Here is a 13,954-nt window from a genome sequence, read left to right as displayed (position 1 = left end):
CTGCTTAATCAACTTAAAGAACAGTTCTCAATGTGCATTCCAGACACGCTAACCATTACTTTAGGCTTGCTCCATGAGTGATGTGATGTTGTTTTAATATAGCTCTGTGGTAGCCAAATTCTTGGCCACTTAACTGTAGGGGGCTTCTATTGCATGGATATCTTCTGTGGAGGGGCTCTGTATAGTCACAGTAATGGATCTTTCAGCTTTCCACTACAAGCTATGAGTTTGTACAGTGTTACCTTTAAGGCGTCATCTTGCCCCAATTAAATCTGTCCTCAGTCTTGCTGCTAGACTCATCTCTGATTGTAGAACATTTGATCACATCTCCCCGTCCTCAAAAATCTCAAGTGATTCCCAATAGAAGGTAGATTCACCTACAAGATTGCCTGCACCACTCACAAAGCTCTCCACCAAAACACCCCTTCCTACCTTGCAACAAAACTACACAAAGCAGGTTGCTCTAGATCCCTGAGGAGCACAAACTCCCTTGTCCTCATCCCTCCTAGACTAAAATGTCAAAAAACCCAATCCTGTGCATTCTCTGGTAACGCTCCCACTGGAACTCTATCCCAAAAGATATCCGTTGCAACCCAGTCCTACCCTCTCTTCAAAAAAGAACTAAAAATACTTCTCAACAAATATTGGGATTTCTAATGTTACTGACACTGTACATGATCCAAGTATTAGGATATCTTATGTTAATGACTCCTTACCTGCTCACTCCCCTCTCCTCTACTATGCACTCCTCCTAACTCCCCCTCTTTATACCCTTGTACTCTTGCTCCCCCTCTCTTCACTCCTCTCTCTCTCCTAACTCTCATTATCCATTTTCATCTCAATCGCTATCTCTATTCTCCCTGCCTCTTTAGACATGCTGGCTACTCTATCATTTTGTAACTTGTTCTCGCTTAAATTTTAGTCTATTTCATCGTTTGCTTTTCACCTGCCTTGTAAAGCGCTCTGATACTCTCGGGTCCAGTAGCGCCATATAAAACGTTTGAAATAAATAAATAAATAAATGTAACATACATTAAGTAGCAGTATCTTTGGAGGTTCCCTGTCCAGAGCTCTGTTGGTGTTGGGGTTTGGGTCTCATAACTTTTCTTCAAACTTGTGTGAGTGTAAGTCATGATTTCCATCGAGAATTATATGGTAGAAGAGTGGAGGAGGGAGAGATAGGATGAAACAAATCATCTCAAACACACATTCTACTTTTAAAGGCACGTCGTTCGAAGTGTGCACCTTTGAAAAGGATTTATGTAAATGGAATAAGACGGCTTCTGATTTGAGCTGGTCATGGACCAACAGCGTTGGACCACCCAGAGACCACACCAGCAACAGACCTGAGGGTATGTACATCTTTCAAAAGTGCCTTCCACTGCAACTTTGGAAATGAAGAACTTTCAGTGTAGCTAATAAACTGTTGTCGGAACTCGTGAGCGCTCTACAACAAGTGTATACAGTCATAGCCGTTACCTTACTTTTTCCTTGCCCATCACTTTGTAAAAAATGATCTATCTTCACTAACATCTTGTAACTACCCTAAGTTTTTTCCCAGAATGCTCAGCACTGTGTGACAAAGGAGAGAGAACAATCTACTAATGTTGTGATCACTGTTGATTTATGCAGGACAATCCAAAGCAATCACATTCATCACTCATATCAATCATCACTTTATACTTTCTAGTATATCAGATGAGCTGCAATAAAGAGATCATGGATTACTTGGTTAGGATGGTAGTCAATAAGGAGGGCAAGTAAAGAGCAGAAGATATTTTCACCAGTGTGTTAGCAGCTGAGCCAAGCTTGGTTGGAATAATGCTGGTCAGGTCCGAAGAGCCTGTGAACATTCTCTTTTGCAAGTGCATTTCATAGATTGCCAAGTTTATATTAATTTAGCAGTGCCCAAGCCTCAATATGTAAAGTAATTTAAATTATCCTGTACTGTGGAAGGCATACTCTAAACTGCGTATACTTTGCTTTTATGGCAGGCCATTTTATTTTTGCTACAAACAACAACGTGGATGGTAAGGGGGGTACAGCCTGGCTGACCAGTCCAACCTTCAGTGCGACGAGTGATGGCTCTTGTTTTGTAAGTTGGATTGTTTTTAATAGTTGTATCCAGTATTGTGCTTTCGTTTTTGCAACTGGGACAGTATATCTAAACATTTGGGGAAAGGTTTGCGATCGAAAATTGAATCGATTTTAGGCTACAAGTATTAAGAACTTGTATGCAAAATATTAGTTGAAGTTTCTAATGAATATTAATGAACTATGTCACAAATTGGTGACCCACTATGATTTGCTGCCGTCACAGGGATGGTGGTCTACTGGGGTCAGCAACCACCATTTCTGTGATTGCTCTTAAATAAATTATTTGTTTTAAATGCAGCCAGTTTTACTCAAAGTTTTACTAAACTTTTTTAAGAGTAGGCAGTGATCCATTGAACCACTGCCTACACTTAAAACATTTTTTTGTTAACATTCACAAAAAGGGAAAGCATTTGTGAATGGGTTACCACTACATTTTTGTAAATCGGTAAAATATTATTGTTTCGGTTGTAAAACATTACTACATTCCATTCGGAGTCGGTATTTGGAAGGAACCCCCCAAACAGGCACCTTCCAAATACCGATTAAGTATTTAGCGGAAAACCCAAATTGCGATTTACTAACAAATTACTGAATCACAATTTCGGTTAGTTACATGCCAAAAGGACTTTTTGCTATTGCAAAGGCCTGGGTTTGCAAACCTGACTTTTTTGCGACCGCAAAATGCCTTTGTCCATCTGGCCCATAATTTTTAAAGGATGAAAACTTGAAATAAAACATTATTACCCACATGCAAATCCCATGTGTTCCTTGGTGATCACGTTTCCTCTTGGGTCCTGAAGAACAGACTCAACAAGATGTATCCTGCAATCTTCATTTTAGAAGACTTTCAGGTAATTGTATATAAGTGGTCAAATAGCATCTTCAGTCTTGTCCTGAAGTTCACAATTGGTTCACGATGATCTTGTAATGAACCTGATCATGCCTAAAAAAAGTCACCTCTTCAAGATGTATTTAAATAGTTAACCACCTTCCTCTGCTCTCACTGTTGTAGCTCCACCTCCATCGAGTCTTATTATGTACAGTGTTCTCTGGACTATACCTCTCCTGTCATTACTAATGTTTTAATGTTTTCTGCCTTGTTCACTACTGCCCTTGTGTCCTGGTCAGTGCTATACAACTAACCTTTTATAGATAAACTATGTTTAAAATGCTCAGCATTATTGGAAAATGCTCTTACAATGCGGTCTGTGGCCCTGATTACTAGTGGGCCAATACATTTCAACCCTTGTTACACCCAGGTCGGAATTTGTCTGTATTTAAGGTATCGGATAGTTATCAAATGCATTAAATACCTCAGCCTTTGTTAAATTTAACAGGGGAAATTGTACAGTATTTATCGCACCACGCGGATTTTGGAGCATTAAAGACCAAACTCTGCATGTTATTTCCCACAAACTCGTGGTAGGTGTTATCTATCACACACAATAAGTAACTTACCCCATAGTAGTGTTATTTATCATGTGAAATAAATAACAACTAAACTCGTACTCAACACCTACGTGGAATGGCTCTGAGATGCAGATTTAAGTGGGATACCAAAAAGAGCAAACACGCAGGATTTGTAGGGAGTCCTGACTGTAAGAATGACAGGTACAAAGGGTAAAACAGACAAACTATTTTGTAAAGTTTAATAGCCTCTAAACCAGCCGCGGTCGGTAGGGAAGTACCTGCCGGAGGTGAAGTGGGGAGGGGGAGGGTCAGCGTGGGGGTTAGTAATCTATGGATAATTGAGGTTTACAGGTAAGCAAACATATAAATAAATCAAACAAATTTCGTTGCGCGCACTGCATTGCATTTGGGGATGCAGTGCACGCAACAAAATTAGTTTGATTTATTTATATGTTTACTTACCTGTATACCTCCATTATGCATAGATTACTACCCCCCACCCTGCCCCTCCCCCTCCCCACGTCACCGCCCGGCAGGTACTCCCCTACCGACCACAGCTGCTCTAAACTGCTAAATGATGCCAAATAAATTCTGCTGCTAGGCAACTCACCCCTGACTTGAATATGTTCCGATCCCACAATCACACTCTTCAAGATAAGTTTCAATTTTAAATTTTTCTGAATGTTCTCAGATGGGTTGGAGCCAGAGAGCGTGGATCAGCCTTTTCCATGCAGAGGTGGGCTGACCAATTTAGGTGGAAAAAGATTTTCTGATAGTCTGATGGCATAAAAGGTCAGCAAGTTGTGATGGAGTTAGTATCACATCAGGCCTGCATGTCAGGTTGCCTTGGAACCAGTGTTTTGTTGAGCCACATGTGCATCTTGCTCAGGAACAGTTGTCAAAATGGAGGCATTGAAAGTATTGCGCTGTCTCTGGGTCGGAGTTGTAATGTTCATCTTTGGTGGCTTGATTGGCATGGGGGTTCACAAAAGGCAGAATGGATGACATATTCTTGTGCATGGCCAGTGTGTATGGAAAAAGAGAAATTATGTTTTGAATGATTCCTAAGAATGTCTATGGTAAAGTCAAGACAATGACAAATATTCCTTATTTATTTTTATTCGAAAAGTTTTATAAACGCGGAACAAGACCCTTTTGAGTATAAGAGTGCTGTGCAGAATTGGCGAAGACAAGGGAACTAAACACAATGGGACAGTAGGTGCAGTTACAACAAACAGATCCAGTCATGAGTTGGGGCTATCAGAGGTGCCGTAGAGCACAGGAACAATTTAACATAACAGCATGCAGTAAAACGCACTAGAGTAGTACACTGAGAATCAGAATATTAACAAAACGAGAGCATGAAAACAAGTTGATGCTGTTACAGTTCGTTCAAGAGTAGCCGTTTGACCAGTCTCTTGAAAGATACTGTGGAAGAATTGGATCTGATCTCGGGAGGCAGGGAGTTCCAGATTCTTGGAGCAAGACCGGTGAAAGTGGGATTGTAAGAACTTTTCTTTTTGAATCTTGGTGGTTTCAAGATTAGGGTGAACGTACTTCTATGGTTCCTGCCAGAGCCCGAAAGTTCAAGCTTATTTGCCAGGTAGATCGGGGTGTTGTAATGTAAGGCTTTATGGGTCAGGCAGGCCATCTTGAATCGGATTCTGGCTTCGAAAGATAGCCAATTTAGTTGCAAAAGGTCAGGGGATGTGGTCATGCTTTCTAGAGCCTGTGATGAGTCTAGCCGATACGTTCAGGGTAGCTCTGAGTGGGGCCAGGATAGCTTTGGGAAGTCCAGTAAGGGTCACCAGAGCATATTCCAATCTAGAGATAAGGATTGGACCGCCGGCCTGATGTCTTCAGGGGGAGGAAAGGTTTGATTTTCTTAAGGGTGTTAAGTTGAAAGTTGGCTCCCCTAATAGCTGCACTGATGTGCGCTTTCATATTTAAGTGTTTATCCAAAGTTATGCCTAAAGATTTGGCGGAGTCTACAACATGAGGGGTGCAGTTCAGAGCAGTGAGTTGATTAAGCCATTCCAGGGTAGGAGATGAGTGATTGGGGGGGGGGAATCAAAAGAAATTCATTTTTGAGAGTATTTAACAGCAGATGGTTCTGAGCTAACCATTGTTGGGTTTGTGCAAGTGCAGCATTTAGGGTTTTGTATGTCCTTTTGAGAGGAAGTCTTCAGGTACAGTTGTGTGTCATCCACATATATGTGATACTGAATGTTAGCAAGGTTGAGAATGACAGAAAGTGGTTCCATAAAAAGGTTGAAGAGAGTGGGCGAGAGCACGGATCCTAGAGGCACTCCGATCAGGACAGGGGTACGGGATGCAAGGGAATAGTTAATTCTTATCCTTTGTGTGCAGTTATGCAGGAAAGAGGCAAACCAATTTAGGACCGGGCCCGAGAGACCCATCCTGCGATGAAGAAGATTAATCAGGCTATCATGTTTAATGATATCAAAGGCTGAGGACAGGTCCAGAAGGATCAGGAGACAAGGAACATTTTGGTCAAGGGTTCTCAAGGCGTCATCTACAATGTGAGTTAGGGATGTTTCAGTACTGCGCCCTGTTCTGAAACCTGGCTGATGGGGGTCAAGAGTTGATATTTCTCAATGTGGTTTTATAGCTGCGAGAGGACGCATTTTTCGAGCAATTTAGCTAGTGCCATAATGCAGGTGATAGGTCTGAAGTTGTTGGGATACGACATGTCCACTTTGGGCTCCTTAGGAATGGGAGTAACTTGCACAACCTTGAAGCAATCAGGTATCTTTCCCTGTATGAGGGAATCATGGATGATCCTGGACCAAAGAGGGAGAATGGCTGAATTGAGCTCTTTAAAAAGCTTAGGAGACAAAGGATCGCTGAAATGGTTGGAGGGTTTAAGGGATGCCATGTTGTGTAGAAACATAGTGACATCTGAGAGGAGAAAGGAATTCCTAGAGGTGTTATTTTTGAGCGAGCATCCTAAGGGCGAGGATATTGTCGAGGAGTCTGCCAGCTCAGCTGGCAATGCGGATGGTGTCAGAGGCCTCAGTGTTGGGCTGACAGGTAGTAGCTCCAGCTCGATTTTCCTTGGTTTTTTCAGAGAAGTGAACTGTGAAATCCTCACCACTAGGAAGCAAGGATACCGGAGTCCTGAAGCGGTCTATTTTAGCCAAGCGAATGTGTTTGTTGTAAGTACCTCTCACTTTCCTAAGTTGAGTGAGACTAGTGGTGGCGGGCGTGTTTCTCCAGAGCCTCTCTGAGAGTCTAAGATTGCGCTGCTCATCATTTAGGGCACCATTAAACCAAGGTTTGATTGTTTGACGGGAATCCTGTTGAGTTGCTTCGGTGCAATAGTATCAAGAATGTTAGACACCTCATTAATGTCGTGATCGGAGAGATCGTCAAGGTTGGTCATGTTGGGGAGGGGCTGTAGTCTATTTTTGGTGATTGAAGTTAGCAAATTTATGTTAAGGTCTCTCATATTGCGCTTCAGTTGTTTAGCTTTAAGGGGTTGGCCCTGTCTACCCAGGCCCTTTTCCAAGACGAGTAAGGGAATTTGATGATGATCCGACCAGTCGCAGGGTAGGATGTCACCTATTCATATGCAATTGTCTTTAGCAATGATAAGGTCGAGAGTGGCGCCCTTATTGTGTGTATGGCTGTTACAGAGCTGTGAGAGGTTAAGGTCAGAGAGGAAAGTCTTAAAGGAACAGACTATAGGATAATTTCCAGTGAAGGTTAAAGTCTCAGAGGAAGATGTGGCAGAGTTGATCCAAGCTCAATCTCATGGCCTCCATGATTTGCTCTATGAAGACTAGATTGTCAGCCAGTGGATGATAGATCGAGTGCAGCACACAACTCTTCTTCCCGTTATTCCAGATTTCAGTAACCAGCTGTTCACAGGAGGATAGCACAGAACTCTGGGGCCTATTCACAGAACTAATCTGAGACAAAATCCTAAACTTGCTAATTTTGGTATTCACAGAAGGCATTTAGTAGTAGTAAAGTTAGGATTCCTATCTTTACTACTACCAAATGCCTTTTGTGAATACCGAAAGTTGTAAAGTTATAATTTCGTCTCAGTTTAGTAGTAGTAAAGTTAGAAATCCTAACTTTACTACTACTAAATGCTTTTTGTGAATACCGAAAGTTGTAAAGTTAGGATTTTGTCTCAGATTACTTTTGTGAATCGGGCCCATAGATATTGTTTTACAGTGAGGTTGGAGCGATGAATGCCCACCCCCCCCCATGGTTTTAACTTGTCAATCGCTTCTGCTAATGGCATAGTCAGGGGGGATTAAGATGTCGAGAACTGGGGAGGAGGTATCATTGAGCCAAGTTTCAGTGAGACTTTGTAGGTCCAAGTTTTGTGCAATGATGAGTTCTGAAATGTCCGCTGCATGTTTCACAGCTGTCCACAGTTGAGTAGCATCGATTTAATGTGCATGTTGGAGGTGATCACTTCATGATGAGAGGTGGTTATGTGGCGCAGGTTTTCCTTGTTCACCGATCTGTGCTTAAGACTTGGTTCCCTGTCAGGGTCTGAGGTGATGGAGGGGATGTTTAGAGTAGGGTAGGAGGAGGAGACAGTCCTTGAGTCAGCGTAAGAGAACAGGAGGAAGAGAATGTCCTCCTCAGATAGCTGAGGCAGGAGTCTATGGGGCCCAGAGTGATGGTTATGTGAAGGCCTTGAGCTCCAACTAAGAGTGCGAGTGGACCGAGGAAAGGCCGTTAGGTGCATAGATCATAATCTGAGTGTTGTAGTTATCGTTACTCTGGGCGGGGGGAGTAAGCCAGAGCCTCACCATCTTCAAGGAGAACTGCTGTATGCTCTGCATGATCTCTTTAACAGCCAAGAGATCCGACTTGAAGTCAGCAAACTTCTCCTCCAGGCAGGGCCTGTTAATGTCCTTTTCTGCAGAACCAGAATGAGATGCTTGGACTGACCCAGCAGCAAGAGGGGTAAAAGAGGGGTGAGTAGGACCCTTACCACAGTAACAGGGGGAGATAAAGTCATGCTTGAGACTGGAATCGTAGCCCGGAGTGGGAATAGAGGCAGCCAGAATGGATCTAGGAGAGGCAGTAGGTGTAGCATGTAAGGCGTGAGAAGGTGAGTGCAGGTTACAGGTCAACGGACTGGAGACAACAACTAGATCCCGAGCCCTATAATTGGAAGATCCTGAGTCTAAGGGGGGAATACCAGCGCTATCCTGCTTTTTCATCTTGGAGTGGTGCCCAGACCCCAGTTGTTGGAGCGTGCAATGGGGGACGAAGGGGACGCAAGATAAGAGGGAGGGCGTGGTAAAGGATGAGACGTTCTGGGAACGGCAGTTAGGTGGGCGGTACTCAGGTTGGATAAACCATAGCCCACATGAGGCAAAATAGGGATGTCCAGGTTAAGGGTGTTGGTAATAAACACATCCTCCGTGTTGTTGGATAGGTCCTTATCATGAAGCCCTGACACATTGTGCCCTGATATAAACTTGCCCAGGCAGATTGTGATATTGAGCTTCCAAAAAAGGCCCGTCTCAATTTTATGAGCTCTTGAGGATTGATTCTGATACGAAGGAGTGTGAAAATATCTGCCCTTCATTTGAAGAACTACTTTGAGTAAAATCAGTCTTCATTCTTTCCCCAGCTGGTGCTCTACTATTTTATGTCCGGCTCTGATACAAACATTCTCAATATTTACTGTAGCAGTAATGGATCTCTAATCTTGGAATCGACACATGAAGGAGAGATGGGAGATCATTGGTTCAGAGACAGGGTGGTCTTCAATGTCCCTCAAGGGACGACGTTCGAGGTACAGTATTCTACTATGATTGCTTCCTGAGAACAAGGACAGATTATGGCAAATCCATCAAAATTGTGTGGAGAAGTGGGAGTACTGTTGTTCAGGATAAAGAAGCCGATATATAGTTTTGTGGACAGGTACTTTGTGACAAAATTCATCGATATTGCACCCGCCTTATAAGTGCATTAGGATACAATGAACTTGTAATAGGGAGGATGGGATATCTGTCACATTTGTGATGGAGTAGCTGTACACCAAACTTTAAATGAGACTCTAAATTGCTAACTCTTTTACAGAAAACAGAAATGTGTACTTTAGTCACTTTTTACATTGAAATAGCACTATAACTACAGGGTGGGTACACACTACACAAATGAGTGACATGGGGACATATGTACAAAGGTTTGGGGAGACCATACCATTAATATGTAGACTTCTCTATTATTTTCTTCACAAAACCAGAGTTGGAGTTCTAAAGAACGGTAGTAGTAAACATTACTACAATTATTCCTAAAAATAGAAAATGTCCAAAGGTGTGAAAGATGGATAAGCATGTATTTACCAAAATCAGTACTTCATCCTATTCAGTAGTGGTGAAGTTACTGTTTCATAAATTGTAGATTTCCTTCCCTTCAAGCAAAGGTGTGATAATATTTGAAGAAGTGCTATTAATCAGTTCCAAAATGTTTTTTAACATATAATCTAGATCACAATACTCCATAAAAAAATATATATCTCTTACATTCCAGTGCATTGGATTCTAGCCAGCTATACCACTGGAATTTAAGAGATATCTTTTTGAATGTGCTGTCTTGTGTGTCCAGCGTAATCTTTTGTAAGGCCTAAGGAAGTTCTTACAACTTTTTTTTATAGAATTTTCCCATAACAGCTGAAAGATCATATACTCAGCTCAAGTGAGCTGCTGGTTGTTGAAGAAACATTCTACAATAGTATTTAGGATATAGCACTGGTTTAATCACAAAACACCACCCCGAAGGCATCCACCTTCAACCACCAACATTGGACAGGGCTAGCTTGACCAAACAAAAAAATACATGAAAGAAAGTAATACAGAGAATAAGATAGAAAAGAACGCTCTGATGCCCTCCAGAACTAATACTCCAGCATACCAATGATCAACACTTTTGAATGGCCTCAAAAAAGAAATGCTGCTTTACGTAAATTCTACCTATCCTCCATCAGGTGCTTTTAGATTGTACAACTCCCTCCACTTATAACCCATCTTGACTGGGATGTTGTCAGCTAGAAATATTTCAGTTTCGATCATTGACAGTCCAGCACATTGACTGTCCCTTACAATCTTGTGCAAATATTAATCTTGCAACAATACCTATTTAAAACATAACTGACAATCCATGTGAAAATTAGTAGTAACAGAGTTCGTAAAGATTAAAGCAACTGTCCACTATGAAAATATTAGCAGACGTATCCATGTTAAAAAAACTGAGATACACATCAACAATTTCCAAAGTAGAGTACATCCATGAACATATAAGGGTGATTGACCAATACCTCTCCTTATCTTGGAAAGGCTGAAACCAACCTTATCTTCATATTGTTTAGCTTTGTAGGGATGTAATATCCCAGATGACTGGAATGCATTCTTTTGTGCTTTTTAGAACAAGTTTTGCTTAGCTGTAAAGTTTAAAAACATAGTAGTGCAACCAAATGGGCATCTAATACAAAGAACAATAAAGTTCACTTCTGGAGTTACTTTAAAAAGCCGTAGCTAACGTTTTTCATACACAGGCAAGGATATCAAATACACAAAATACAATAAACATAACTGTAGAAGAGAAGTCAATATGCCACTGCAATTATGCATGGCTAGATCTTTATATGTAAATCCAGACCACAATAGCCATTTCATTCATGAGAAATCTTGGTGATTCTCCAAGGGCAATATCATCTGGTGTAAACAACTGTTGCTGACTGCATACACCAGCCATATTGTTTTAATCAAATATCTAATCATGGATGCAGCCAGTTGCCCCAAAGCCTAGTGAGGTCACATTGAGTCACCACCAACCAAAGACTACAAAGGGTATTTGAATATTTCAATGAGTTGCATGTGTCTCATGTGTCAAATGGAACTGTTTACGTTCCTTGGTTAACCTACACATGAGCCCTAGCTCAGCAACCTTAATGAGTAGGCAGTGCCTCATTGTGTGGATCATATTACCATTTTGAGTACTTCTCTCAAACCTGTCATCAGAGGCCTTCTAAAGGACTGGAGTAAGGCAAAATATAGTTGTTGACATTGATACCTAGAGGCATAGCCTCCCATTGTAATGTAGCCATACCCTCACTCCGAATCTTCTTGCATCAGATTGATGACCCCCCCTTTACCCAATTTGTAATGATTTGAGTAGACATATGCACCTCCATCTGATCGTTGGTCTCTCCCAAAATTGCTATTCTTTGAGAAACTGTCTGATTATTAAAGACTTTAACTCAAATAACAGATTCACTAGTGTGATCGGCTGCATTACATAATTACTCATGCTGACAAAACAAAAGAATGCTTTAAATTGTAAATAGATCAGGAAAGAAAATTGTTGACCCACAATCATCTGAATTTCCTTCTATGCACCTAAGATCCCCATCCATTTGAATAAAAGACCGAACCTCCCAAAATGTAAAATCAGTAGGAAAGGAGACATTTATAGGATGAATTTCAGAGTTTCAAAAGCATAAGAACTGCGGGAGAACCTAGAATCTCTGAATGCTTTCCTAACCTCCAAACAGGTAAAACAGATACCTTCCACTATTTTAAGGCAACCCTCGTCTGAGATATCAAGTAGCATAAGATATTAAAAAATGATAGGCATGCAATAGAGTTCTGATACAAATGGCTTGCCAAAAGATACTGGATAATCTCATCGGGCTGCTATAAAATATTTCTGAAAGCTAGGTCTCAAAAAACGACATTTATGAATTTCACTAGTTAGCTTTTGGCAGGAAATACATACCCCACTGTTAAGACTGGCTCAGTCATTTTATTTAGTTTACTCTCAACTATAATCAATAAATATTTTGTATATACATATTTTCTTTTTTTGTGTGTCCCATTTCACCTGATCATTTTGGGTTGTATCAATATAAACGTCCTATCAACCCACTTTTCTTTGCATGGCAGTAGTGCCTTCCAAGAGGCAAGCTTAAGAGGGGCAAAGAATGTACCTGATTTGTAGACATTTGGTTTATCTTGCAGATTGTCATTGAGGGCATAGTAAAGACAGGAGGAATTGCTTTGGATGATCTCATCATATCACCTGGATGCAACCAGTCTGATGGTGAGTACATGCTTTTGGGGACAATTAAACTTAAACTTCGACTTTACTATTGAGGTAGCATCAACACCTCTGATGACATATTTTGAACCATTGGACGAGTTAACTGCATCTGCTGCAAAAGTGGAGATGTTTCTCTTAATACTGCACATGATTAAGACCTTCTCTATGGTCTGTTTGGCATCATGTCCATGATGGCCCTACACCTATGCCAATAGGCAGTATAACACTAAATCTTGCACCATTCACCTGTCTGTTATGGTATTCACTTAAGACAGTACCACTCTTGGGGAAGCTGAAGAGATTTCAACAATAGGATTAAGATCCTGTGACAGAAAGCAGAGGCAAACAAGTAGATCTCACAGGTAATCCACTTTAGACACAGCAATAGCTGTGTCACACATTTGCTGGCAACAAAATATGTATTTATTATATATGTGTATATGAGATACAAATCGCTCTTTTCCTAGCAGAATGCAATTAGCTAATCTTAATGGGCTTTCTTCAAATTGAGTCAATACCTGGAACTTGCATGGTATCCATTGACAGAGCAAGAGTCAAAAGAGATCTAAACTATGTAATTAAGGTGGGGAACAATCCCCTGTATGGACAGTAAATACCAACCATAATAGGAGTGCAATGGGCACTTATACCCCAGAGCCTGGATGCCACTGCACCTGTGCACTAATTATAGCACCACCCCAGACAGTGACTAAGAGACATGTCTGGACTGGGGTAAGCCAGGCCACACAATGACTGGTTGCATGCTAGCTCATGGTCTGATCATCAGAAAAGCAATGGTAATATAATTGCTTGTCGCAATACTGTCTGGCGTAAATGATGTGTCCTAAACACTGGCTACAAAAACATTGCCCCCCATGTGAGATAATAGAAAATGCGACAATAGTTTTGTAAAGGATATTTAAGACACAATATTTATGTCAGATGGTAGTTCTATATGTGATATTCTGACATAGAATTGGATTATCTTCCTAGGTGTCATTTCTGAAGGTTTCTCTGCTGGAGAAAGTTCCTTTGTCGTGCTATAGAATGACAAAAGTAAATTGTCTGGTGGAATTTCTGCCAGTGGAAATGTCACTGCTTTTCAGGTGATGATAGACTACCACTCTTCTTTGAATCAAGCCTTGTTAGAACAAAGAAGGGTGTTGATAAAGTGATCAAATTTGTCTTCTTTTAGCAACTCTTTGATGGCAGGTATTTCCCTCAACGTTCTGCCTTCCTCACTCTCTATCACACAAATCCCATGACACTTTGTCCTCTAGCAAACCTACTTCCTTGATTTCCAAGAGCTCTGTTTACTCTCTACATGATCCACTCCAGGCCGTAC

General features: G+C 41.2%; 1 protein-coding gene across 1 annotated transcript in view; it reads left to right on the top strand.

The window, feature by feature from the left end:
* Positions 1-13,954, top strand: part of MAMDC4 (MAM domain containing 4) — a 607,580-nt gene that overhangs the window by 156,571 nt on the left and 437,055 nt on the right. Inside the window, exons 8-11 of the mRNA XM_086921169.1 lie at positions 1,224-1,352; positions 1,995-2,095; positions 9,137-9,301; positions 12,528-12,609. Of these exons, the coding sequence (XP_086777295.1) occupies positions 1,224-1,352; positions 1,995-2,095; positions 9,137-9,301; positions 12,528-12,609 (477 nt within the window). The remainder of the gene's footprint in view (positions 1-1,223; positions 1,353-1,994; positions 2,096-9,136; positions 9,302-12,527; positions 12,610-13,954) is intronic.

The sequence above is a fragment of the Lissotriton vulgaris genome, chromosome 5 (genome assembly GCF_964263255.1).
Source record: "Lissotriton vulgaris chromosome 5, aLisVul1.2, whole genome shotgun sequence".
Taxonomy (NCBI): Eukaryota; Metazoa; Chordata; class Amphibia; order Caudata; family Salamandridae; genus Lissotriton; species Lissotriton vulgaris.
Note: the sequence above shows the minus strand (reverse complement) of the source record. Positions and strands in the feature narration are given on the sequence as shown.